Source organism: Pteropus vampyrus, unplaced genomic scaffold, assembly GCF_000151845.1.
Source record: "Pteropus vampyrus isolate Shadow unplaced genomic scaffold, Pvam_2.0 Scaffold363, whole genome shotgun sequence".
NCBI lineage: Eukaryota > Metazoa > Chordata > Mammalia > Chiroptera > Pteropodidae > Pteropus > Pteropus vampyrus.
In genome coordinates this window covers 976,881-1,004,168 of record NW_011889144.1, presented here as the reverse complement: position 1 = coordinate 1,004,168, position 27,288 = coordinate 976,881, and the positions used below count along the sequence as shown (strand labels likewise).

The window sequence follows — 27,288 nt, the reverse complement described above, 5'->3', positions numbered from 1 at the left end:
CATGCTGAACACAGAATCTGGCTTGATTCATTATATCAAATGTGGAAAAATTATAAAGCTTGTTGAATCATATAACTCTCACTTAAAACATTTTTGTAATGAGAGCAAAAGTGCTTTTTCAAACTATTAAAAAATTAAAAACATGAGTATTTAACCTCTCATCATTTAAGTATCTTGGACCTTTGTGTGTACAGCTGAGCCTTGAACAACATGGGTTTGAACTGTGGAGGTCCAATTATAAACACATTTTTAAAAATAAATATGTATAGTACTGTAAATTTTCTCTTCCTGATGATTTTCTTAATAACATTCTTTTCTCTAGCTTACTTTCTTGTAAAAATACAGTATCTTAACACATACGAGATACAAAATATATGTTAATTGACTATGGTATCAGTAAGGACTCTGGTCAACAGCAGGCTACTAGCAGTTAAGTTTTGGGGGAATCAAGAGTTATAGTCGAGTTTTCGACTGCTCGGGGGGTTGGTGCCCCTTACCCAGCATTGTTCAAGGGACAACCGTATATCATAATTAACAGAGTAGTACTTGTTTGTAATTTATACGCCGTCGTACATGGATGGGGTGAACACAGAGAATCATTCCTGACAGAGACACAGCCCCCAGGTTTAGAGTCCACCCACACGTGCTCCTGTGCTCTCATGCCTGACCTCTGCCTCTCTGTGCCCTTTGCCTGGTCAGTGAGAGCCCACCATCAGGGCACACAGTGGTTCATGACCCTGAGGCTGTGCCTGGACCAACCCACTTCCTGAGAGGACTATCATGTCTTGATTCATTTACTGGAAGAGGATTTGGGAATGGTAGCCAGGTCAAACCACCAACAGTCTTCGGTCTTCTTCGGTCTTCGTAGCACTGAGTGTTCTGTCTCCCCTGCTTTGCATAGACTTGGTCCCTTGTCCCTCAGGGCACTCATCTGCCCCAAGTCCCACCTCTTGGCTCAGGGGTCTGGCTTGAACCCTCGGCTCTTGAAACTCTTTCTTCTGGATTCCTTTACCCGCCTCTGGAGCTTTTCCGTGGTTTTGTTTTGGTTTGAGGCCCGGACCGCAGTCTCTTGTCAAGGCGGGTGGGGATCTGCCTGCCTTCCAATGGGCTCCTCGCATGCTGTCCTCAGCTCTCGTCAATGAGCTCTGGACCCACGGAACAGCTGTGACTCCAAAGGCTAACATGGCTCATCCTTATTCTCAAACCCAAGATGGCTTACCCCTTCTTGGCCTCGAGATTACAGCTGGCCTGAGAACATGGGCTTGAGGACCTGAAGCACTCTCTGTTCTCGAAAATTCATGGAAGGCCACCACGGGGGCTGCGCTCTGCGTCACACAGACACGCTGCTGCAGTCAGAGCCAGCACTGTCAGCTGCCATCTCCTCTGCCCCCTGGGTTTCCCTTGTATGTTTCCCCTTCTGCCAGACCTTCCAGACCAAGCATGGCCTCGCTTGCTCTGAGCACACAAGACTTGGAGTCACGGGCTTCCTGAGACACTGGGATCACAGACTGCTGCCCAGGGACTGGGATACAGAGCTCCACTGGACCTTTGTCTGAGGAGTTCAAGTGGCCAGAGACGCTGGGGAAGGTCTGAACACTTTTTGCGAGAGCGGCTGGTTTCTGTCCACTATGAGCAGCCTGAAACGGAGACACTGAAATCAGGTGTCCCAGCCAAATTATCCACACTCAGCAAAGACACATCCATTTGCCCTCCTGGGACTGAGTGTGGCAGTGTGGAGAGTCTCGGTGACAGTGCCAGGGCCCGGGCAAAGCCTACACTGGGCCATGACCTCCTCCCGAGGGCAGGCTGATTCTCCGCTTCCTCTCAGGCCTCCTTTCTATTTATTTTCAATAGATTCTGGTAGATAAGTCACCAATCACCCTCCAAGACAGTGCAAACTCAGCCTTCTCATCAGGCCTCCAGACGCCTCACCCCCTGAAGCCCCTGCCCAGCCTTCTCACCCTCGCCCCAGCTCTAAGCTGCCCAGTCCTCTTAACACCACTCAATTTTGTATTTTATTGTACTTTTGAGTCATTTCCCAGTTATTTTATGCATTATGTTTTCCCTTCCCAATCAAGTAATGATGAATGCTTTGGGATTTGCCTAGAGTGGGCTATAGGAACTGTTCCACTTGTATTTATTTTCTGTTTACTCCTTACTTTTATTTTTGCTTGTGGTTTTTACAGTACACACTAAATATGTATGGAAGTTATATTGGGGTTGCACACTAATATTTTACTTGGGGGACACAGGAACATGCAGACTGAAAGATGGCCAGAGCACTGCTGTTAGACCCAGTGGAGGCCAGTGAATACCTGACAGCTTGTTTGGAACTCAACAAGAGGGGCCCAGGACCCCTTCCCACAGGTCCCAGGGCAGAACCATTGCCCACAGAGGCTGTGAGCAGGGCCCGGGCGGCCCCTTGCCCGGCCTCCATGAGCCAAACAGGAAGACTCTCCACCCGACTGGAAAAACAGACACAGAAGCTCCCGATGCCAGCTCTCAACAATGAGCTTCTCCCTCCTTCCGGGCGGGGCCCGACACCCAAATGTTTATCGGAACTGACCCATCATTCCCCACCTCCCGAGGGTGTCGGGAACAACCGCTCCATTTGTTCCATAATACAAGCTGTGACCTGGATGGAAAGGACCTGGGCAGGGAGCAGCATTCTCCGCCTCGTAGATCAACAACTTCATGTCACAAACCCAACAAATCCAGGTGGGTGCTGTGGGGTAGATACACACTGCAGAGAGCAAACGCAGCTGGGGCCTTAGGGTAAATAAAATGCCACCGTAGCCGGATTTAGGAGGCTGCAGAGAATAACATGTGCTTTTCTGGGCTGGACCATGGAGATCTCGGTCTCAGGCCCCACTGATACTCTCGATGGAGATTCTGGATTCTAAATCCGACCACCGAGCTGTGTCTGCTTCCTCATACTCCAGGGTTCGCAGGTCACGTGACTGGCAGGACTTTGGCCACTTGACACAAAGGAAGGTGGCCCAGAGGCTGGACCCCTGCAGGGGTCCCAGCCCACACCAGGGATGTGGAGGTAGGGACCAGCCAAGCCAGGGTGCCAGGTATGTCTGAAGGTCTGGGCAGGAGTTTCGTGGGGGTGGTGGGAGAGGGAGGAGCAGCTCAGAGTTCAGGCAGGGAGCAAGCCCATCCACGCCAGGACGAGGAAGCCGACGGCCCTGTGCTCGCAGGTGGGTGGGTCCTGCCAGGTGTTGGCACTCGGGAGAGCTAAGGGGGTGGGAACCAGGTCTTGGTGCTGGGCTTGCCAAGGAGCCTGTGCCCAAGGACCAATCAGATCCACATCTAAGAAAGCCGGTCTTGGGACGCAAGGACAACAGAGAAAGGAGACAGATATGGCAACAGGAAGCCCCCTTAGGAGAGTTGTCACGTGCTCATTTAAAGCTGTTTTCCAAAATAAGTTTCATGTCATGGGAAACATGGGGGAAATTTTTCTGGACCACCCCCAGCTCTGCCGCACACACAAAGCCCAGTGGGAAAGGGCTCGGGGTCATCAGTAATGAACCAGGGCTGGTTGCATGGTGGGCACTTTAGAAAACTCCATTTTTATTTTTATAACTCTCCGAAGCAAACATGTTTTATTTTTAAACACCATTCACTTTGCACGACAGAACATAACTAAAAGGTGCCAAAAGGGTCTGGCCAAACTTGGGGATCCAGAAGAGACTTTGACTATGCTGGGAAAAAAGGGAGGGGAGGCCCCGGGAGGTGAACGGGGGATTCTGTGGGAGGATGACGGGAGCTCGATCCGGCTAAGACTGACCCAGAGCCATGTGAGGACAGGTGTGGCCAGGTTTGGAGGTATCTGGGGTGCACCTGAGGAAATGTCCTGGTAGTGCCTCGTTCATGTGACGTGTGCCCAGGATCGAAGGGGCCGTGGGCCACGACTATCTGCTGCCTCAGATGTCACCAGCCCAGCATGTCCAACACTAGCACATGGAGGATTCTCTGCTGTTCCCTATCCATCTTGAGTGACACAGAGAGGGTGTTCTCACGTTCTCTGGGGCCCCCACCTTCTCTCCCTGCAACTCTTGCAGGGAGTAAACAGGAGCTCCCTTCCTCAGGTGGACAGGGTTAGGATATGAGCCGAGATGCCCCAGGCAGCTGGTGTGAGGCTGGAATCAGCTGCCTTCTGCTCTCCCTCCTCGGGTCACCAGACCGAAGGATGGAATGGCCCCAGGGGGATCCGCTGGCATCTGGCCACAGACCTGAAGTGACCAAGGGGGAACAAAGCTGAAAGTCCTGGCGGACAGAATCTTAGACCCGACAGGTGACTGGGGCTCAAAAATATGACAATGATAACAATTTTGATGCCAGTGGCTGTGGAGTCCTGGCTACAATGGACTCTGTCCTAAGCTTTCTGCTTAATTATCTCCTTCACTCCTTCAAGCACACTCAGTAGGCAGTGGCATTTACCAGCCTGGGCTGGAGCTGAGAGCCGAGTGCCCTGGTGGAATTCCAGCTGTGTGCCTTAGTGAGCTCGTCTGCAAAGTGGGGTGATGGTGGCCCCTCATAGGGTTATGAGGATACAATAAATCTAGGCTCAGGGTGCAATGCTGGGGACCCAGGTGAGCCACGGAGCAAAGTTATATTCTGGTAAAGATAGGAGGAACAGACACACAGATGAACTCCATGTGTGTCGGATGATGTTATGTGAAATGGAGAAGAGATGAGACCAGAAAGCTGACCAAGATTAGGGGATGCAGGGGGACCAGGGGGTTATCCCTGAGAACTGATCTTAGGCAAACACCTGGGGGGTCCCAGTGGCCCTGTAAGAAGTGTCACCATTCCCATTTTACAGACGATAAGACTGAGCCCCTTGCCTCAGCTGACAGTGAGGAAGGGGCCGACCCAGGAGCCAAACCCAGCCTGCTTGCTCCGGAGCAACTTCCGGGGCACACCTAGGTCCACACCAGCTGGCTTGAGTCACATGGTCCTTGAGTCACTTGCAGCCTCTCCTGGGCTGCTTGCAGGGTGAGGAGGCACCGGACTACAGGCCCCTGGTAGAAGTGACCACAAGGAGAGGGTGGGTACCCCAGAAAACAGAGAATGTTCTTTGCTTACAGCATGACTTCCTCCTGAAATGACAGGCCCTGCAGTGTGTCTCACCACGGAACTTGACCAGCAGGGCTGCGGTGTCCATTGGTCACTTGGTGGGGCCCTACCCATGCTCTTGACCAGCAGGATGAGATGAACGGGCTTGCCAAAGGTGAATGAAATGTCTTAAAATTGTTTTAAAAAATGGCTTCCCCACTTATAAAAGATGCTTTTACAAATGCAGCTTACAGACTCACCCCGAGAACCCTGCTCGGGCCTCCTGGGCAGGACCCGACGCCTCCCCTTGGCTGTGCCGCTGTGTTCCCGCTCCACGAACCCCTCTAACTCAGAAATATGCACCTGCTTCTCGGTGTCTGCGCCCAGCACGCTTGTGTGCGTCTTCATTTATCAGGACAAAGAAAAAGGTGGTGGAGAGCTGGGATTCCTCCTCAGGAACAAGAACAGAGTTCTGAGGACAGGTCTCAACGCCAGGCCTGGTGAACAGTCTTCTCTCCTGCGCCCTCTGCAGGCCGCTGCCGGTTCCAGTCAGAGATTCCCTGATTTCAAAGCGTTCCTTCTCGACTCTCTGGAATCTCCGCAGTTGATTCTATTCTGGGTCAGGATTCTTGTGTTGTCGTATTCCCAATCCCACCCAAGTTTATATTTCCCCTTTCTCTCTCTGAATTGCACTCTTTTGGCCAAACGTTAACTGTATTTTTCTTCATAGACTTGATTCAAACCTTTAAAGATCATCCTCGTCTTGACCCAGACTTCTTCGTCCATATTGTTGCTATAACCAGGCTAACTTATCTTTCCTGGGGAATCGGAGCTTGCTTTCCCCTATCGGTGATTACAGAACGTGCCAGATAACTAGCAAGTACTAATAGCAAGTGCTATTCTGACACTTGAGTACTCGCCACATCTGAGTTCCAGGAGAACGTCTCCACCGACAGGCATCTCGTGCCCCATCCTGGGCGTGGACGCCCCACAGCAGACCCCGGCTAAGAAGTGACTCCACTTCCAGGAATGGAGGGATTCTAAGGGACCATCACACCTAGAACATCTAGGAAAGGTTTCTTCAAGTTGCTTAATCATCCAGAAAAAGGTCTTTTATTCCAGAAAATTTCTAAGGCTCAAATTTGCTTTCAGATAAATTTGAGACACGAAATAGCCAGAAGTGCAGACGGAGAGGCAGCTCAGGGCAGGGCTGGACATCGGCCTCCAGAGAGTCGAAGGTTCCTTCGGTTACCGGAAGCGGGTGATGGGCAGACTGTAGCTTCCGAACAGTCGTCTGTTGTCTCTTTTTAAATCACATGTGGTTGTGGGAAATGGTGCGGAGGGATCCTGTGCCCTAGTTTCCCTAGTGGCAGCATCTTGCCAAACTGGAGGACATCCTCAAGACACAAACGTGTTGTCAGTTTACGACCACCCCCTCGTCCTTCCATGCCCCACCACCTCTTTTTCTTTTAAATCAAGTAGTGTTTATTTGTTGTTGTTGTTGTATTTATGCGTATTGTTATGCCAAAGAGAAAATGACTAGTCAAGGAAGCTGCCGACCTCTCCAGCGTTCTCTGAGTCCTCCGCCGTCCTTACACACCTTCGGTTCCAAGTAAGGTAAATACCATATTCAGCCGAGCAAACACATCTTTTGAACTGAAGCAGTTTCTAATGTATTTGTAACGTCACCTCTGAGGCTGAGCTTTACCCATTGAGACCTACATTCCAGCTTTCGCAGACGCTGCCGGTTCTAAAATGGGTTCTGTCACCTGCTCTCCTTCTCTGATGTCTTTCAGTTGAGGCCCCACCGCCTACCCCCCAAGTCCCAAGCCAGTTGTCCGGGAACCGTCCTTGATGGCTTCTCCCTCCTTCCCCTAGGAATCATTACCAGGCTTGGGCCTCTTCTTCTAAGGTCTTTCCAGTCATCCTCCCGTTTTTCCTCTGCTATCGTTGTAGGTCATTATCTGTGACCTGGACAGTTCCAGAGGTTCTAAGTAACTGCTTCCCCACTTCTAGTCTCTGCCTACCTCCACACTTCCTTGCCAAAACAGAAGCTTCATTTCACATTTCTGCTTAAAGCCCTCGGGTCTCTGGTTAAAAGTCAAGTTCTTGGACCAGAATTCTCTACCTGCCTATCTAGCTACTACCCAGACACTATGAATCACTTCAATGCTCAGTATTAACACGTATGTTCCTTTAACTGAGATGTCCCATCCCATTGCCTTCGGGTCACCTCTCCCATGTCATACTGGAACCACCAGATACTACAAACCTCTCCAGGATCAAGAACTGCCCTGCCCCCTCACCTTTATGGGACCTGAGCTCAGGAGAGATGCTCCGGGCTGAAGAGGGAGCCAAGGCTGCCTTGTGAGAGGTTTGAGATTTGCCCTGGGGCTCAAACCCTGTGCAGACAATGTGAGATAAACACAAGTTGAAAGCATTTTCTTTTATCTTGTTCAGAGGTCGAATATAATTTTAAAGTCAGTGTTTTTAAAATCAGAACGTAAGTGAACTTTTTGGTGTTTTACATGTTAGGCTGATTGACAATGAATATAGATATCCTAATGCAATAAAAAATAACTGATTAATGAAGTGGCTATAAAATGTTAAGGAGATGGGTACATTAAGTAAGTGCCATGCACCTCCCCCCACCCAAAAAAAAGAAAAACAACCAAGAACGTTCTGTAAAAGTTTCATAAAGAAGGAGATCTGGCTGAGAAACTGTCTTCTGAGTCACTATTTTGCTGGCTCAGCTAACTAGTTCAACACTTGCCTTCCTGGGAGTTGTACTTACTTTCAAAATTTATCCTCAAGGGACCAAGACTCCACCATTAACAGAGGCCAAAAAGGAGCAGCTGGAGTGTGTCCCAAGCCCTAGGAAGCTCTATCAGACAGGAGCCTGACTGCTTGTGTGCCTGCCATCCTTGGGACAGACAACTTCAGATGCGTTCATACTTGGCCTGTAGCATGTAACAACTCAGGTTAGGCATATTGCTAATTACACACTGGTTTATAGTAATAAAAAGGTAATACTTCCTTATAACGAATTATTTTAAATACAATGAGAAGATTACTAAGGAGTATACAAAAAAAGGAACTTTAAACAAGAAATGGTATTCATGGCCTGAAATTCCACAAACAGGCTGAGCACTGTCAAGTAGGCGTGTGGTAGAGACAAGCCAAATCTTGACTTAAAATAAGTTATTTCTGATAACTTAAGACATGTGGAGATCTCCTGACTCTGGAATTCACAGCATCCTTCATAGGCCAAGGAGGGCAGCCTGCTACAACCCTAGATCTGACACAGCTGAAAGACTGGGCATGAAAAAGCAAAAGTCCAATGAGTGTGTTAAAATGCAAATTTCAACTGCATTCCAAGCTGCCACATTTAGGATGGCTTTTTCACCTAATCCACTTACAAAATCGGATAGATTTTTAGACCGCTTAACAACTTCTAATAAAATTTCCAACATTCTAATGAAATCATGCTTTAAAAAAAAAATCTGCTTTTTTTTTTTTTTTTTCCTCCACAGAATAAGTATAGTAACTGGAAACAGTGTTTGAAAGGTGTTTGCATCATTCAGGAAAATACCCCCTCTCCCAAATAGGGGAATTAGATTACACGTGATGTAAAAAAAATTAACCAAAGAGGAAGACAGGCTGGCCAGATTTCTTAGAGGCATTTTTAGGGAAGATCCAGGCAAAATCCCAGGCTCACTTTCGGATTTAGTTCAGACTGCTTCCTACAGCAAACACATCTCCAACTCGGGTCTCTGCAAGACAGCAGCACACCCCTCTCTGTGGTCAGCCAGCAAAGGGGGTGGACCCACCTGTCGGACCTTGTTTACTGTCAGAAGGATGCCAGGGGTAGCTTCTCAGAGCAGAAAGAAACGAGTTCCAAGAGTCCTATTTCAGGTCAGGCAGCTCAATCCATTGATTTATCTCCCTGAAGTTGATTAACGTTCCAGACTGGTTATCTATCCCAATTGTTCACAAAGAACATAGAGTGATTATTATGGCTTTCTCTTTAGCACCGATCACAGGCCTGGTGTATAGTAGACATTCAGTACCTGCTTCTCAATGAATGAATGAACGAATGAATGATTGAATAAAAAAAAAGCATTTCTTAGGTCCTTGAAATCTTTCATAATTCATTTGTTCTTAGCTTAATACAGGAAACAGTTTATTTTTCGGAAAACTGATTCCTCTATAGAAGTCACGGAGAGTAAGTACTCTAATCACCTCTTACAGGCAGCTTTAGAAAATAAAGGTTTACTCGCAAGAGGAGACATATTTCACACACATTTTGAATGAAACTGTAAATGGGGCATTTAGTCAGCCTCCATGTCCTGCCTCGTCCAGTCTGGCAGTGTGCTCTTTTATATTTCTCTAGGCTCCATATGCAGGAGGATGAGCATTTGTGTTGATTTTATTTAACACCCTCTTTACTTTCTGTTCTCGAAAAAACATTCTCTAGAGATGTAGAAAAAGTAGTTTCCCTGAACCCAACCTTTCTGATGTTGCAGGATTTAAATAAAAATTCCACAGCAGGTCTTTAAACTAGTGTTGCCAACGCAATTTTATAAATCCTAGTGGTCTTTCAACATAAGGCAGTGACAAAGAAAGGTTTTGTTGTTCTTGCTGCTTTCAGGATGGATAAGGTTTCCTACAAATCTGAACCATGATAAGATTGATAAATTAAAAGGAAAACATTACTGAATTATGAATCCCGTTGCATCTCATACAGAGCCTACAAGTTAAGAAAAGACCTCAGATGTTGAGCTTTATCTCCTGCTCGATGTAAAATCTCCGATAAGGGTTTCCATGGAGCCAGCAGCTAATCCAAGTGTGTGACACACGCTTATGCAAAGCCACCCACACAGGAAGGCCTTACACATACCTGTTAGAGGCTCAAAGGAACAGGTCCTGACTCCTGCTCCAAGACACCAGATGCAAACATGTGGCTTTCACCACTGCTTTTCCTTTTTTGTTCTTTAGTATATCTTAGATACACATTTTTATAACAGTAGCACTGCATCCCAGAGGTCCTAAACAACCTTTTCTGCTCACTGTATAAAATTAGAAAAAAAAATGTAGTAGATAAAGAATATAAAAAGTATCATGCAACCTGGTCAGAAGTAGCCATACCCACATAGCAAACAGCATATGCGCTGTCAGATGTTACTCGTATTTCCTCTGAATCATAACAACTAGGCAGTGCCAGCAAATAGTTATAGAGTGTCCACTTAGCCTGCACACCTCCCCAAGAGGAAGCTTCCCACCCTCAATTCATTTCCCTGAAACTTTCTTCTACACACACTCTTAATTCAGAGCAATCCGCCTATATTTAGCCCTGCTTATCTTCTCTGAGGAACACAAACATACTGCAAGCAGCCAGATTTCAAATAATTGTGGAAAACTCTCACATTTGGACATGTCCCCCCACCCATCTCTGAGGGACCATCTATTGGGACAATGACAACAATGCAACACTCCCGGTGGCAATCCTATTAGCGCTCCTTACCTCTGTGCCAGATGTCATACTTTCGTAACACACTGGCCTGCGTCTACATTCTTAACACAACCTCTACAACATCATCGTAAACGTCCAGTTCTAACAAACACTTGCATTTGAGTGACACTCTGACTTCAGGCTCTGAGATTCCTACCTGCTTTTGACCAGAGGACACTCTTTCAGCCCACCTCTCCCGGCCTCCTGTTCTTCTGGGCAGAGCAGCTACGCTCTCTGAGATTCAGGACTCAATCCGTGAGGTTCCAGAAAGTTGTTTCACTTCCGCTGTTTTGCCATTCTGACTCAATTCTAATTTACCAGTCAAGTATTTTTAGCCAAATGGGGGAAAAGGGGCACCCAGCTTGTGCCTCCTGGTCTTGTGGGAGCTGTTCTCTGTTGGATTTCCCTGTCACATGAACAGCAGTTCTGAAGGAACCAGGAGGGGAATTTGGACATTAAGTAAAAAACAGAAGAAAAAGACTGAGAATCAAAACAGAAACTCTGTTGCCCCGTATTAACTTCAAGCTGGGCAGGCTTGGGAGGACCCTGGGCTGTGTCCTAGGCAGCCCACGCCACCCCCGCCCTGAGGAGCTGCAGGTCTGTCTTTCGGTGCAGGAGGGTCCATGTTCAGTGTAGACGAAAGCATTTCTAGAAAGTGCTGGAAGGGACAGGCAGAGAGAGACCTGCTTTAAAGACTCCAACCAACCCAGACCAGATACCCTGAGACCCCCAGGGGTCCCCCAGGCCACGTGCATCCTTCTAGTGGGCAGCCCCATACCGTCCACATGGTCCTCTGGGGAGGGGTGGGGGCTGCAGCCCAGAGAGATGGTCTGGTGAGGATAAATCCACCGAAGTGAGCTGACTCGATGTCCAAACGACACCTAAGCACCTGGGCACCAAAACCAAAGCAAGGGCATTGAAGAACTGTTCCTGACTCTGTGACCTTAAGTGTCTAAGACTGCTGTGGCCACGGCTCCAAATCACAGGGACAGGCTGTTCTTGACTCTTTTTTGTGAGGATGAGTGAGCACGAGAAGGGAGAACCTTTGAAAAGGCCTTTCCTAGCGGCTGCGGGTGGCTCCGTGGCTTAGTGGCAAAATATAAAGTGATACACTGGCCACAAATGTTTCTGGTTCATGGAGTCCCCCAGCGTCCTTGAGAGGACCCACAAAAGTGTGAGTGTGAGAGATGCAGGACCCAGGGTCAGGGCGTGGGTGTCTGCTCTAGCTCCTGTCTGTGACACAGGGGAAACTTCTCAGGGACCAGAGTGGCAGTGAGGGGCTCAGCTGGCCTGGGGCTGAAACGACCAAGAACTGAGGCCGGCACGGGGCAGGCCACCCAGTGCTCAGACAGCAGAGGCGCCTCTCATTCAACAGGCCCTCCTGTGGGGCTGGGAGGAGCCGGCATCTTTGCTCTAATTTCCCGAGACTCATCCCACTCAAGTGGTTCCTTCCAAAAATACTTTCGTACCAATGAAGTATCCTGATGATAATTGAAATGGTACAATTTCACAGCCCCCAAAAGACCTTTCCATCTGGTCTTGTGTTTTAAGTGCACCTTTCAAATTCTCAGACTTCTCCTCTGGGAGGTGTGCTCAGTACAAACTGTATGCCCTGCAGGGGGAGTGGGGGAGACCAGCCTCACTCCAGGATAGAAGAGGGTGCAGTGGCCTCCTCTACCGGGCTACATCCTCCAGCTGCCAGCCAGCATTGGACCAAGGCAGGAGAAACCAACACAACTAATTCCTTCAGGTATTTCTGTCGAGTATTTAAGGCTATTTCGTCCAACTATGGGCTTAGCCCCATCATTGACTTCAGAAGGTAACCTCCACAGAAGCTTCAATTTCCCTCAAGGGAAAAGTATGTTACTGTTTTACAAAGAGATGACGAGGCAGCCACAGATCTCTTGGGCAGAGTCCAGGTTTCTGTGCCTGCCCCGAGCTCTGAGGCCAAGTTCATTCCCATCTTCAAGGTCTACACCCAGGCCAAGAATTCCCATCTGCCAGCCTTCCTCTCTGCTCCAGCCCAGCCACCCTGGCCCTCCCTCCCTCCCCTCCCTCAGGGGTCCAGTGCCCAGCCTACCACCTTCCCTGAATCTTCCCCAATCAGCCACTGATCTGGCTTCTGTCCTTGGTGTCCTGTCGCTACCGTGACAGCAACAGGAGCAACAGGGAAGCCTGGTCAACCCACTGGCCCACTCAGTTGCACTCTCAAGTCACCTGTCAGCCCCACGCCCGCTGGCCTGCTTACGGTGGGTTGCTCCTCTAGGACAAGCCACGTATATTCCGACAACTACTACCTGACCCTCTCATCTGTAAATTGAATGACCTTGAGATCAGACAGCGATACGCAGCTTCATAAACGGCAAAGCTCTAAATCTGATGATGAGATCTCAGAACCAAGGGCCAAGTAAAATTCCGAGGAAACATCCAAAGGCTCCTGTCTTCACTGCAGCTCTGTCTTCCCCAGCAGGACCAGATCCTGGTCACGATGACGATGGCAGAGTTCTCACCACAGAGAAGGTGGGATTCGGCCAAGAAAGGAGCAATGTCCCCTGCTACACTCCAGGAGATTTCCCGAATTTCACAGTTGAAGGGCAGCATCCCTTCCCAGATAGGAGACTTGCTCAGTCTGCGCATGGTTCTAGGGCTCTGACGGGACTGCACCAGAAAGACCCCCTGGGATTTGTCGCTCCCTGGAAAGCTGACAATGGACACGGCTTTGTGTCGTTGCACTGTACTTAATCGTACAAGGCAGCTGATCTTCAAGTAAGGCACCAGGCTTGCATCACTCTTTCAAGGGAAAAATCAATACCATGTAGCTAATGGCTTTTGTTCTGTTTTGCATTTTATACGTGAACCTTCATGTATTGAGTACCCTTAGAATGAGGTCCAGCTGGTGCTGGTGGAGCTTTCCTCTCTCAAGTTCGGATCATTCCTGGAGCTTACATTTGTTAGCCAAAGGGACATCATTTGCTTTTGGTAGTTAATAACATAACTTAGAGTCAAACAATGATAACTTTGGGTGAAAGGCTCATTTACTTTTAATCGCCGTTTCCTGAGCTATTATTCTAAACGCCAAAGGGACACAGATTACGGAATTCATGAAGACATCCTCCCTCGTCAACACGAGAACTCTGTAAGAACCATCTCTACATTGCACGACCCAAGTAACTAGTACATCAAAGCAAAGGTCATCGAAGCCAGGAGGCCTAACCACTCCCAATACATCTCCTGTGAGTGCCCCAAAGGGACAGTGGTTTATAGGACCCAAGGACTCACCCTCAGCAACAGAGAGCAGCCAGGAGCACCATTCCGAATAAACGTAGTAGCTTTTCATTTCAGACACGGAGATTCTGCCAGCATTTCTGTCTCCCATGGCTGATAAGCAGACAGGGAGACACACTCCCCTGCATTCAATCCTGCTACCCTCCCGTGGTTACCCATTAGCCATCTTTCACTGAACTTTGCTCCTTAAAATGTGCACGAGGGACCAGCTGACTTTTTACTTTCGTTTTTACCCACGAACCAGGATGAGTTATTAAAAGGAGATTATTCTCCTGCAGGCCAACGTCTACTCACTCCACCCTTCGTATTTACACTCAGACTCCTGGCTGGCTGGCCAGGTATTGTGAGACAGAAGGCACAAGGGACACCTCTGCTGGCATCATTTCCCTGCACTTTTTAACCAGGTGATAGGAAAGTCAAATACAGCTACGTTCCACGCTGCCTGGGGAGAGAGTGTATTTGCTAGAAATGTTAAATCAGACAATACTGTCCAGAATGACTCCATGTCACTACCTTCTTCTATCTGACAAAGTCCAGTTCTCTAGACACAAGTGACAATTTTCGGGAACAAACGGAGGTGGCGTCTATATTTATTTAAAGGAAGGTGAGCAAAGTGGAGGTATAGGCACCATATTCCAATGCCCCTCTCACCTCTTTTCAGCTTTTCATTCAAAGTCTGTGTGTCTCCAACAGATCTGGGGTGTGAAGCACGAGCTCCCACCTGGATACCCTCTTTCAGAGCCCAGAGAACTCTTGAGCTCCCTCAACCACGTCGCGGCCGGCCCTGCCTTGACCACTACACGTTCTGGGCTCTCCGGGGACACTGGGAAAGATTTCCCCTCACTCCATGCTCGGAGATCAAGGCAGTGAACAGAGTCCATAAACCCCCACCAGCAGGTGCCCAGTGACTCGCCCCATTATGCACTGGAGTCCCAGTTGCTTAGACAATGGGGCCTGAGGGGCCGGGGGCTGTGCCTGCAGCTCCAGGGCTCCTGGTGGCTGAGACCTCACCAAGACCAGATGCCTCAGCCCCCAGGTTCGGTGTCCTCCAGCCTGAGCCAAGCCTGAGGAAAGAGGGTGTTTGGGGTAAGAAGTAAGAAGCAGTGACTTCTACTACGTTGCCTTTTTACATTAGCTACCAGGAAGGTCAAAGGGAAAGTCTGTGCTTACTTGCAGCGATCAACTCACCCAGGTGCCTCAAATGTATTTATTTGCTTCTTTTAATTAATTCTGTTTCTGTTTGCTTGTTTTTGCCAACCTAAAACATGTTTCTAAAAAGAGAAAATTTAAGTTCTAAGAAAAACAATCAGTTTGTTGAAACTCCGCTCCTTCAGGTCGTGGGGACTTAGCTGGGGAGTACCAGGCTGCATTCATGCCGGGAGGCGGGGGACTGGACAGCGCGAGGAGGCCGAGAGGGCCGCACGGAGCCACAGTGACCCAGGGCCTCGCGTGTCACAAAGCACTTAACTGCTCGTCGTCCACACTGAGCCCTGATTACCAACGGGCACTGACGGCATCTGAGGAGCACGACTGAGTAAAAGAGGAGCTGCTCAGGTCAGACAGCACCTCTCTGCTCTTCCCTGCGGAGGCCCAGCTGTGACCCCAGCACTGCTGCCTCGCATCTCACAGTGAGGGGACATCTCGGGGGTCCTCATTTCAGAGAGAGGATGCCTTGGGGGCCTCCCCGCAAGAAGACAGCTTGGAACACGAGATCCACTTGCCCAGGCCACATGGCCGGCAAGGGGGTGAGGGTGGGGCAGGCTCTGGCCCTGTCATCACCATCCCCCTCGAAGTCTCCAGGCCTCAAGATGGTAATTCAGTCCTATCACAGTCAAGGATCCTCACTGCTACCCTAAAAGAGCCAGAGCACAGATCCCCTATGGCCAGGGTGGGTCTGATCAGACAACTCGGAGAACTCCACCTAACCTGTGGAGAAGGTGGGCTTGGGAGAAGAACATGAGAGGCACAAATGGAACCTTCATACCCCTGACGTTTGCTGGGCAGGGACAACAGTCCACACATGGCCCCTCATAACCATCCCACTCACTCTGTATTAGGGCAGAAGTCAGTGGACTTGGTGAGAATGTCGAGGCCTTGTTATTTTAACCCTGAATCATTTGCACCGATGCAGCTGAGCTCAAAACCACAACAAAGGAGCAGAAGCAGACATGCTTTGTTTGTGGGCTCTGTCCCTATCCCAAAGGGAAACTGAGGGAGGCTCTTCTGCCCCTGGGGCCGCCAGCCACACCAGAGTCACAAGCTCCATCCTGCTCGGGAAGTTCTGCTGTCAAGGTCCCAACAGGCGAGGCCAGGGAAGGTTTCACACAGGTTTACTGAGCCCGCACTGGGCTTTTCTCTTCCTCTCCCTGGTGTTAACCGGTCAGCCCCAGGCAGTCTGCTCAACCTCCCCAAAATAGAGAGAGGAACCATGGGACCCCTAAACCATAGAGAGGCATGGGGCTGGCTCTAACCTGTTACTTCTGATGTCTTGCACATTACAGACATTAAGGGCATCCGTCCAGAAACAAATGCCACCCTGTCACCCTAACAATGTCTCATAGCATGCCTGGGATCACAGAGTCAGCTGCTGCCCCAAGTTCAACAGCAAACCTGTTTCTAGGTCCATGAAGAAGGGAGGGGTGCTCCTGGGAAGAAGGAACAGAATGAGTGACAAGGCTCTTTTCTACAACTCAATCTATTTAGAATATCTCTGCTCCTTTGGAAGTCAATTTCCAAAAACATTATTTTGAGACCTGTGAGAATTTCAATCGTGCCATCGGCTGAGCAAACGCTCAGAGCACCTATGCCCTTCTTCTAGTAAAAACAGTGCCATTCGGAGGAGAGAAACTCGCTCAGGGGCTGCCCGCTCTTTGGCAGGTACTTGCCTGACTGAGTCTGGCTCTCTGACCTCTAGCTGCAGAGGAAGACAGGAGCTTGGGCGCTGGGGCAGGATGTGAGATGCCTCCACTCCAATCTCCCACCTGTAGGATGCCTGTCCAGGCAGAAAGGGTGCAGCACACAAGTCACCTTTGCTAAGTGTGTTCCCCTTACAAATGTGCTTTCCTTGTCTGCCCCACTGTCATCCCAGGCAAACAGACTCTCATGAGTTCAGATTCCTCAGAACCAGAAGACAAGGTAAATCAGATAATCCTATATCTGAAGTCCAGCTCTAGCAAACACTGCCCGATACTTCATTTCTGACCTTTTAAGAGTCTTGCAAATGGCACACATTGTTTAGTGAAAGAAATATACAGGGAAGTAACTGCCCGCTAAGGGGATACTTGGAGTCTGTCCCTGACACCCTATGGATGGCACCACCCCATCCCATCTCACCGGGTTGTGGGCGCCTCGAGGTCCCCCGGCGCCTCCGGGTCAGCAGCCAGAATCGGCGCTGGGGGCTCACTGTGGCTCCCCGTGCTTCTCCCCTCTCAGCCATCACGTTGTGTTCCCACCAGGGACGCGCAGCGGTAGTGGCAGAGGCTTCGATTCTTCAGGATGGGCTCGTGCAAGGGCTGAACGTGGCCCCTGTGCCAGAGCGACGTGGTTTCCACCGCCCCAGGGCACTGAGGATGTAGGCAAGGGAACCGGGTGCTGCTCTGCACGCTGAGGCCGGCACACGACCTCTAGAGACCTGGGGTTTACCGAGTCCCCAGAAAGAACAACAGAGCTTCAAGTCTGGTCCCGGAGTCCCCGGCCTCCAACTCGTCACTCTGCGGCCTCCAGCTCCTCACTCCGTAATGACCACCGGCATGGACGGTCCACTCAGGCGGCTCGGAACCTGCCCTCTCCCTAGGCCTGCCTCCTGACACCCGCCCAAGGAGGGCCAGCCCGCTGACACCGACTCCAGTGACTCCGGTGTGTGGCTCTCCACACCTTGCAGGATAGGCAGGGGGAGAGAATGCCTGTGGTGTCAGAGAAGCACTCCTGCAGAGTTGGGGCAAGGCCACACCCTGCCAATCACTTTGCGAGTTCTGGGTGTTTCCTTCCTTAGAAAGGGGGGCTTCTGCTGGCTAGAGCTCCCATGTCAAGGAGCTGCTCCAACAGCCCAAGCTAAAAACACCTTCCAAGCTAAGGAAGTCTCAAGTTCAAACAAACAACTACAAGGCGGGAGGAAGGGAGGGGAAGCAGCCCCAGGCTTTCTTGAAATAAACTGCAAGTTCCGCCGTCTGTTACTCCTGTCTGCTGTCCAGCTTGGGAGAAAGGAAATGATAACACTGCTGTACTTGGCAAGCTGACACTTTGCACAGGGAGATGCTGAACCCATCCCAGCCCAAAGGCTCCAGACCCTGGTGCCCATGCCACCTCCCAGGGCATGGGTGCTTGGGACTACCCAGTGACAGCCCGGGCTGCTCCTCTTGTCCCAGCGCTGTTGCCTGCTGTGTGCCAGCTTCACGCTGGGCACACTTTGGGCTTTCAGATCCTCACCTCTAACTTGCCAAGCAGTCCATTTCAGTGCCTATTCAGAAAGTCACAGAATAAGAGTGACAGAGGGTTGGCACTTAGGTCTATCTAAGAGACCACACTTCTCACCCGTGCACCAAGGCTGCCCTTTTATAAGTCAATATAATTAGAGCAGGCATCTCTGGTTTGCAGCAAGATAATGCACTTACTTAATTTCAGTCATTCTGGATGCACCCTTCCTCCCATGAGTGTTTGCAGGCTGCAGGGACCCTGCAAAAACAGATGTGCCCTTCCCACTGGAGACCGTGAAGCTGAGAGGACAGCTGTGGTCCTGGGAATATGTGCATCCTCCGCTCCTAAGAGGCAGCAGCTCTGGTATCCATTTTCAACTTTCCACAACCCAGCGATTTCACCCAGTGCTTTCCTTGGTTGTGGAGATTTGCACTTCTGAGCAGTGAATGTCTCAGAAGTATGAGAACGGGTAGGAGGAACAGGTGCTGGTCACTCTCACTTTGCTCTACCACCCTGCACTCTTACCTGTTACCTGAGGGTGCAGCAAACTGGCCTCTAAGGCCACACCCAAGAACTCAAAGAGTGAGGGTAGTTAGCTCCCTGCGCTGCATCCATATGAAGCTCCAAGAGGAAAATCATGCACAGAGGCTGAAAAGTTACAGGCAACATGTTCTCCACCCAGAAGCAAAGGAAAACCATGACCGAGATTCAAAGCATTAGCAGCCGGCGCTGTCAGGCACTTGAGTTTTCATTTCTGCCCCTTATGTTGGCTTCCAAGCAGAGGCCAGTCCCAACACACAATCAGGAGGAAACAGATGGTGCGTTTGATGAGGCATGTCCAGGACGCAAGTCCTCTTCCCATGACCAGGGAACCAAGCCTTCAACTTGATTCACTCCACAGGGCCCCAGGAAAAGACACGCCGAAATGTGATTGCTATGTGTCCCCAGAAACAGCCTGCCACTAGGTGATTACTAACTGCAACAAGCTGTATGTCATGTGTTGTTTCTGAGGTTGGCACTAAATTTCTCTGTGTGTCTTTCCCTTCCCCCATGTGAGTGTTAAGATACACAGAGAAAATTGTGAGAATTTGGAGTGCCAGGACCATTCCCTGAGCAGCTAGTAAGTCAGAATGTGCACATGTGCACACATGCAGACGGTTTATGATTTAATGTGCTCTTTCCATCAGGCGGGTCTGGGTTAATCCAATTTCCCCTAAGTATCTAAATATGTCTTAAAGATGTTACTAATTAAAACCTTTTCCAAAAGTCTGTTCTGAGATATGAACCTCACTCACGAGCTGTTAGTTTCTTCGCCTTGTAGGTTTGCAGCCTCCAGGTTTGGCAAACATCTTGAAAACTCTATGGGATTTGCCCAGCAGTCGGTGGGCATGTCCTCCCCTAAGCTGTTTGATAGTTCCTGGGTGAAAAACGCACAAAAAGCACTTGAGATCCAAGCTCTCCCTCACACTGCCCTAGGTGTGCTAAGCCAGGCTTGGGGAAGCTGAAGCAACGAGGCCCGTTGAGGGGTAGACAGGCTCTTTTTAGACCCCAAGTGTATATTTTATATGATATGGCCTCAAGCTACTGTTAATTTCCTATCAATAAATGGCATGATTTTTGGCAGTAAAAGAGTCTTAAATTAATTATGTCAGGAGAGCAGGGAGTTATTTAGTGCAGTCTTAAACCAAATGAGATGCTGGGTAATTTAAAATTCAATTCTCCTGGGGCTAACACAGGCAGGGAAGCAGCATCCTGCTGAACCTCTGCATTGAGGCTGCTGGCCACGCCTGAGGACTCAGGTACAAAAATGCATCTTCTCAAATAATCACGTCCAGAAAACAACGCGTGGTGTTCAGGGGAGTTCCATGAGGCTGGGAAGTGCAGGCGCAGCACGCTGGCATTTGAAGAGTTGCTGACCCCACCAGGGATGCCTCTGTCCCATGAGCAAGTGCTGCTCCGACTTCTCATTTTATCCTTTTTCTAGGTTTTTCGCTGGACCCGGTGCCTGGTGCCCCTGCCCCACTGTGTGTAGACGATTCATTCTCCTTGCTGTATAGTCTCTCCAGTGCCTGGTAAGCACTGAGGTCCACAGGCAGCCACATATCTGATGAACCCTCCTGGTGCTCAGTGCCAAGTACCAGCCCTATTGCCTGGCAGTGCTCTCAGCCTTACCTGATGACAGTTCCTGAGGAAGCCATATGCCGATCACTCCTAAATCGTTCAATGTTTAATAGGGGGCTTCGAGTCAGATGCATTGTCAATGACAATGTTTTCCCTCTAACAAAGACAGAAAGCCCCGGGTACCGCGCATTTAAGATACCCTGTAAAACATTCTGTCGTTCTAAAGTTCTGAGGCCTCTGTAATGCAGAAATAAAACCAGAGATAGAGAAACAGGTCTTTATAGAGTCTGGAACTGGTTACTCTTTAAAATGAACTTTTTAAATAATGTGCTTAATTTTTTTTAAAATAAAAGATACATCACAACCAACCAATGATGACAAACTCCAGAGATTATGCCCAAGTCATAGACATTTAGAAATCTATTAAAACACAGATAACAGATGGCATGGCATGGTGTTTTATAGGCTGTATTTGCAATAGTCTTTCACAGATACAGACTGAGATGTGGCTGGGCCAAAATTTAAATGAATCTCTGTGCCAGGAATAAACACGCAGCACGTGAAATGTTCGATTCTACTTTCCACATGATATGCTAACATTTACAAAGTTAGGGGATGGTTTGTGTCTGGGGATTGCTCCCACTGAAGCTTCTGGATCTGGGCAGAACCTCACTGTCACGTTGCACCAGGGGGGACCTGCCTTGTCTCACTGGGCTGGCCTTGGTCGGGCTGGCACATAGTAGACGCTCCTCTAAGTGTCCCGTGAGTGAATGAATGAATGTGTCCCTATGAATGAGTATTCCTACCAATACCAAAGACTGGATTTCAGAAGAGAACATAGTAAAAATTTTAGTCTTTTCAGAATTGATGGAGGCATAAAATTATAAAGCTGATAAATCACGGAGACCTAACATCTACATGTATTCCACAACTTCCTGTATTTTGTTATATAAATATCAAATGACATGGTTTCCCTTCTTAAAGATTAAGAAATCAAAACACTTAAAATTTTTGTCTTTAAAGACAAAGCATCCTTACAAAAGTAAAGTCATATTTTGAGTATTAGTACACCATCCCTAACATCTTGCTAAAAATATCAATGAAACTTAATACTAGTTCTTTCCTTTGGTGAATTAAGTGCCAAAGCCATGTGGTATGACTGTAATGATGAGAAATTGGTTTTCATGTGTTGGGGACTAGATTCATTTCTTTAACACTATTAATAATGAAATAAAGCAAAAAACCCAGAAAATTTGCTGAAACCCCCATTGAGCTACACAAAAACCATTTAATCTCTAAAATGAAGAAAGCATGCCAACTCTTTTGTATTGTCAAACTTACAACTTTAAATTTTCTTGAGAGGCTCCTCACCCAAATGTGATTTCCTTTCAGTATTTGCGTATCTTTGGGATTTGAGCTAGGAAAAGCTTCCTCTGAGGAAGAGAAGAAAGCACGCCAATTTGAAACTCCTCTCTAAAGAGCTGCATGCTGAGGCCCGGATCCAGTGGTATTCTCTGTATAATAGCATCGCCTTGGAGAATCCCATCTTCGTAGTATGGCCCCTAACACATCCTTCCTCTCCAAGCTATGTCCTCTCAGACACTTCTTTTTTCTTCGCATTTGCCTGGAAAATCCCCACATGCTTCATTACTGGGATTGGTAATCAAATCACATAGTTAATAATACGTAATAATGATAATGGCAGCAGCATGTGTAGAGCGCATGAACCAGGTACTCACTAAGCTGGTGCATATGTGACAAGGGCATCAATAATCATCTGCTGAGAGCTGCCTGCCTGCGGGCAGCTCTAAGGGCTTCTCATATGAATTTAACTCAGTTGCTCTTCACATCAACCCTACCAGGTAGGTGCTCTCATAGATACACTTTACAAATGGGGAAACCGAGGCACCACAAGCCGACAAGATGGCAGAACCTGGGTTTGAACCCAAGGCTATGGCTCCAGTCCGTGATTTCAATCTCTATCTAACACTCACAATTGCTCTCTGCAGTAGTGCTATCATCATCCCCCAAGGCAGAAAACCTCATTCTGAATTTTATCCAAACAGCACTACAAGAACGTTGCTACATTTTAACTTCAGCACCTAATTAGGATTTGAATTTAGGCAACTAGATTTTTTGTATGTGTATCAGACAACTGCAATAACTTACAGTGTTTTGAAAGGTACAATGAATATTTCTTTCTCCAAAACCAGAGGTATAAAATGAATGTGACCAGATAAATTCTGTTTATCAGAGATACAGATGTGTGAAAATATTATTTATAATAGTACAAATCCAATGTTAAGAATTAACTATATGTACTTAAATAGAGATGATAATTCTGGCTAAGAGGTGGGTTTAGACAGATAGAAAGAGCTCTCAACCATATCTATCCTGTGTGTGGATATCAGGAAGAAAGAAGCAGATACACAACAGCAGCCTCACGGTGTAGCATGAAGCTACAGAAGACTACATTTGGTTGAATTGTGAATCAGAGGACCCTAAGAGACTGTTAAAATTATTTTCTTCCAGGGAAAATGTGTTTATCAGAGATAGCACCCATTTCAAAGTAACTGAGGCCTGGAAAGCTTTTTGTTGCAATATTTATTAATTGTTTTAATTTATTTAATTTAATTGTTTTAATTAATTGTTTTAATTGTCTCTCAGGTCACGTTCTGTTACATTTACTAGTCCCTAAAAGTCTGATTCTGGAGAGAATTCTCAGTCATTAAGCTGGTGCAGATGACCAACGGCAAAGTTTCTCTCACCAGGAACATCTGCCATAGTTGCTGCTAAGAACACAGGGACCGAGTAAAGACTGGAGCAAACCCACCACCCTGAGTGGTCTTTGTAGTTGCAGCACCATGTGGTCCCCAGGGGGAGGCTCGCAAGAGTCTGGAACATGGTTATGGTTCTTACGGCACTCCAAATATATAGTCTGGAGGATAGAACTGACCTGAGAAATGATGAGCAGACTGCAAGCAGCGCATAATGAAATGCCACATGGGCTAAATGAAAATAAGAGGACTCCGAGAGAGCTGACTGGTCCAGGAGTTGCCTCTGGGAGGAGAGAGGCTGTGATGGGAGGAGACTGGCAACGTGACCGTCACCTAGAGATACTGGACACAGGCAGGCCAAGGAGGGCTACCCACAACAAGAAGCATGTTAAGTTTATGGATATGGTACCACTAACACAAGACCCACTTAAATCAAAATGGTTATACATTTGTTTGTTTGTTTGTTTGTTTTGTTTAACCAAAGGGATAATTAGTAAGCAAAAGCAGAAGCATGAATGTGATTGATTTCTACAAATCCAAATTAAGATTGCTCTCTTCAAAATGCTTAAAGCACGTGTTGTTTGGAATTGCCTTCAACGTCCCCATCATGCAGCAGGTCCTTGATAATGTCATTTAGTACGATGTGTAGGAATTTAACTTGAGATAATGTAGGAACTTAACTCTTATTTATATACATAAAAAAGTCTATGGTAAAATTGGTTTCATTATACATCATCTCACTTAAAGTCTCAGAACCAATTGAGGACATTACATGAGGACTTATTGTACTTTAAAGGATACTTAGTGTCTTTTGAATACCGCTCTTCAACAACCAAGAGTCTTTATTTTTATAAACAGCGCTCATTTTTTGTAACCATGGCCACCGAACATGGAAATCTCAGAGACGTTTACAAAATATTTTGAGCAAGGTAGCAATTTTAAAAGTCACTGAATCTAACAGCTTCCAGGGCCACTGCAGATCCCCTGCTGGGCTCCCAGAGACAGGGACTCCGAAACACGGACCGACTCCATTTCAGCAGCCTAGGATCATGCTCATGAGGCATTCTGTTTCTGTAGTTCTTTGGAAAAATATTTCCTTTCAGTCAAAATCTGCTTCATGTCTGTCATCTCTACTCATTGATTCACTGTTCTTGACTCTTACTACCTGGATGCCCAGAGAACGCCTCCACTCCTTCTCCTGCTGGACAGCAGTTTGCATGCTGGACGGGCAAGAATGTATTTCTGGCAGTTTTTCTAACAATAGTCAAAGAGAAAATTTCAATATCTATTTTAAAAATAAGAAGACAATGGAGTCTCCCTGAGGCCTGTCATTCTCCCATTGGATGGCCGGTTGTCCAGCTGCCTACTCAAACTATATGCTATCTGTACTAGTCAGTGAGTGCCACACCAGTGCCACACAAAAAACTGCCCCCAACTCAGTATCATATAAATGTAAGTGTTATTCTCATGTTTGCAGCTCTGTGGAGGTGGTTCTGCTCTGGCGTGTCTCATTTTGGACCCAGGCTGGGGTGGGGCGTGGGGGTATCAATGGCTGCCCTGGCCATGTTTTCACGAGGCATCACTGGAAATGGGAGGGGCCAGTCCTCTGTGCAAGTACATGTGAGCATCAGACCTGGCAGAGCCAGTCACATGGCCAAGTGCAAGTCAAAGGGGGACACGTGCTCTGCCCATTAGTGGAAGGGGAGGAGAGTGAGTGTTTGCTAAAAAAGAATCCAAACGATCTCAATTTCCTATAGTCGCTCTCTTTCCTCTTTGTTCATGGAGGATAACACGAAATATAAAGAAAGCCTTTCTCAAAAGCCAGCCACTAAAATATAAAGTTCTCACACTCTCATACTCATAAAAATGGTTTATTATGAATTTAGTGTATCTTTGTTGGTAGCTAGAGATGATTGCTTTTCTTTCTACAGACTCATAATTTATTCAGTCATTTGTGCTTTATTTGTGAAAGTCAAGGTAATTAATTAGTAGTTTCTCAATCACATATTTTTCTCTTTGAAAATCAGAAAAGTATTCACAAATATTCCATCTTTAGTTGTTTTACCTACCTGCCCCAATTTCTCAATTCGCAGCAACATGTGCTTTCTACACTTCGCTAGTTCAACACACATGGAGAACATTTCAGTGTCAGGCCTGGCGACGTGAAGTTAAAACAGGACGTTGTCCAGATTCAGTGAGCTGATGGACGTGGCAAAGGAGCCACCAAGCAGACAGTACAGAGGGGACAGCACCATGCTTGGGGGTGTGGGTACCGGAGCACACGCGTAACAGAGCCATGTGGGCAATAGGAAAAGGCCTCATCGGAGCAGCCCCTGAGCAGGTACTTGAAGGAGGACCTAATACTAGCTAAAGGGCAAGCACAGCACAGGCCTCCCTCCGTTTCTCATTTGACTCCATCTCTGGAGTCCACTGAAGGAGTTGGGTGCCCTGCTTTTCTTTCATCTTCTCACTGACCTGAGCCTTGGCACCCTCCCAGCACCTGTGCAGGCCTCAAATTTGGGGCATCAGACTCACCTTGCTGGGGTGGGCCTGAGAATCTGCAATTCTAACAAGCTCCCAGGTGATGGCTGGCTGGGTACTACACTCTGAGAACCTGTGTTAACTGGAGAAAACCAGAAATACCTCCACAGGACAATTCTGAAAAAGAATAAATCACTAATTTCATCCCACACGTTTCTCTTTCTGCTCAGAATCTCCAAAGCTCGTTGCTGAGTTTCTGCTAACAAGATTCACAATAAACTTTCTGTGTAAGGTCTTTGTTTGTTTTTAAAATAGTTTCCATGTTTCATAGTCATACTTACCTAATTATGCATTATGAAATTTAAATTATGCATTACGAAATATTCAGCAACCCCTAACCAATGTCTATCTCACTTCTCTGTACTATTTTCTTCCTAAAGGGCCTCAACAAGTTTTAAAAATGGATTTGAAAAAACGAGTCCAAGGATTCCACCACTGAGGCAGAAGATGACAGGCACGAGGGCGGGTACTAATGCATCTGATGGAAACCGTGCTAGGTGGATTTTAATTCTGCAGGATGCTGCGGCCCCTGCATCTGAAGCTCTTATGTTCAGTGTTATGAACATTTCCGTGTAGAAATGCACATACCCTGTGCCCCCTGGCTGAGTCAGTCAGGGGTGTCATACCACTTTGCCTCTGAGGATGTCTTGGGAAGCTTCTTATCCCCTGTAAGCCCATTTTGATGCTCCGGTCCCTCAGCCTCCAGCCCACTGCTATGCTAAGCTGAGTCTCACTCAGCCACATACCACCTTCCCAGGGAGAGTTTTTGGCCAGAGAGTGCCAGTGGATAGGCCAGCACAGTACTCTTCCCATCCTCTCATTGCCCATGTCCAGCTTGGTCAGCCCGACCTTCAAAACATATCCAGGACCCCACTGCCCAGACTGCCTGCCACCTGCGCATGCCTGCCACCCCAGTCTCAGGGGCCGTCCACCTTCTCCAGGACCTGGACCAGGTAATGGCCTCCCTTTCACATGGCTCCCTCCACCTTTTCAACAAGCATCCAAATGAGCCTTTAAAATAGGTGAGATCATATCACAACTCTGCTGAAATTTCTAAAAGGCTTCTGAGTTCCCTCAGAGTTCAAGCTGAGATTGGAGCCACGGCCTACAGCTCATACACAATCTGGCTGTCATGGGCTGAACTTCAACAAAACCCATATGTTGAAGTCTCAATCTCTAAGACTTCAGAATGTGACTGTATTTGGAGATAGGGCCTTTAAAGACATAATTAAGGTAAAGTGAGGTCATTAGGGTGTGCCCTAATCCCAAGTGACTGGTGTCCTTCTTTATAAGAAGAGGAGCTCAGGACAACGACATGTACAGAGGGATGACCATATGAGGACGCAGGAGGAAAATGGCCATCTACACGCCAAGAAGAGAGGCCTCAGGAGAAATCAGCCCTTCCAACACCTTGATCTCAGACTTCCTGCCTCCAGAACTGTGAGAAATAAATTTTTGTTGTATAAACCTCCCAGTCTGTGGTACCTCTGTTACAGCAGCCTGACCTGACAAGGTCACTGGTCCAAATCTCTCTGCTCTCACTCCGGGCTCCTCTCTCTGGCCTCCTTGCTGCTC

The 27,288-nt window shown here is 47.9% G+C and overlaps 1 protein-coding gene across 3 annotated transcripts in view; it reads right to left on the bottom strand.

Annotated features, from left to right (window-relative positions):
• MCF2L (MCF.2 cell line derived transforming sequence like) overlaps positions 1-27,288 on the bottom strand; it is a 116,188-nt gene that overhangs the window by 80,881 nt on the left and 8,019 nt on the right. For 2 of the 3 annotated variants that reach the window (XM_023522911.1, XM_023522913.1), the window contains exon 1: positions 13,856-14,028. The exons of the other annotated variant lie outside the window; for it this stretch is intronic. In XM_023522911.1, coding sequence (XP_023378679.1) covers positions 13,856-13,952 — 97 coding nt within the window. In that variant the 5' untranslated portion in view covers positions 13,953-14,028. Of the gene's footprint in view, positions 1-13,855; positions 14,029-27,288 lie in introns of those variants that run through there. 3 annotated transcript variants of the gene reach the window in all.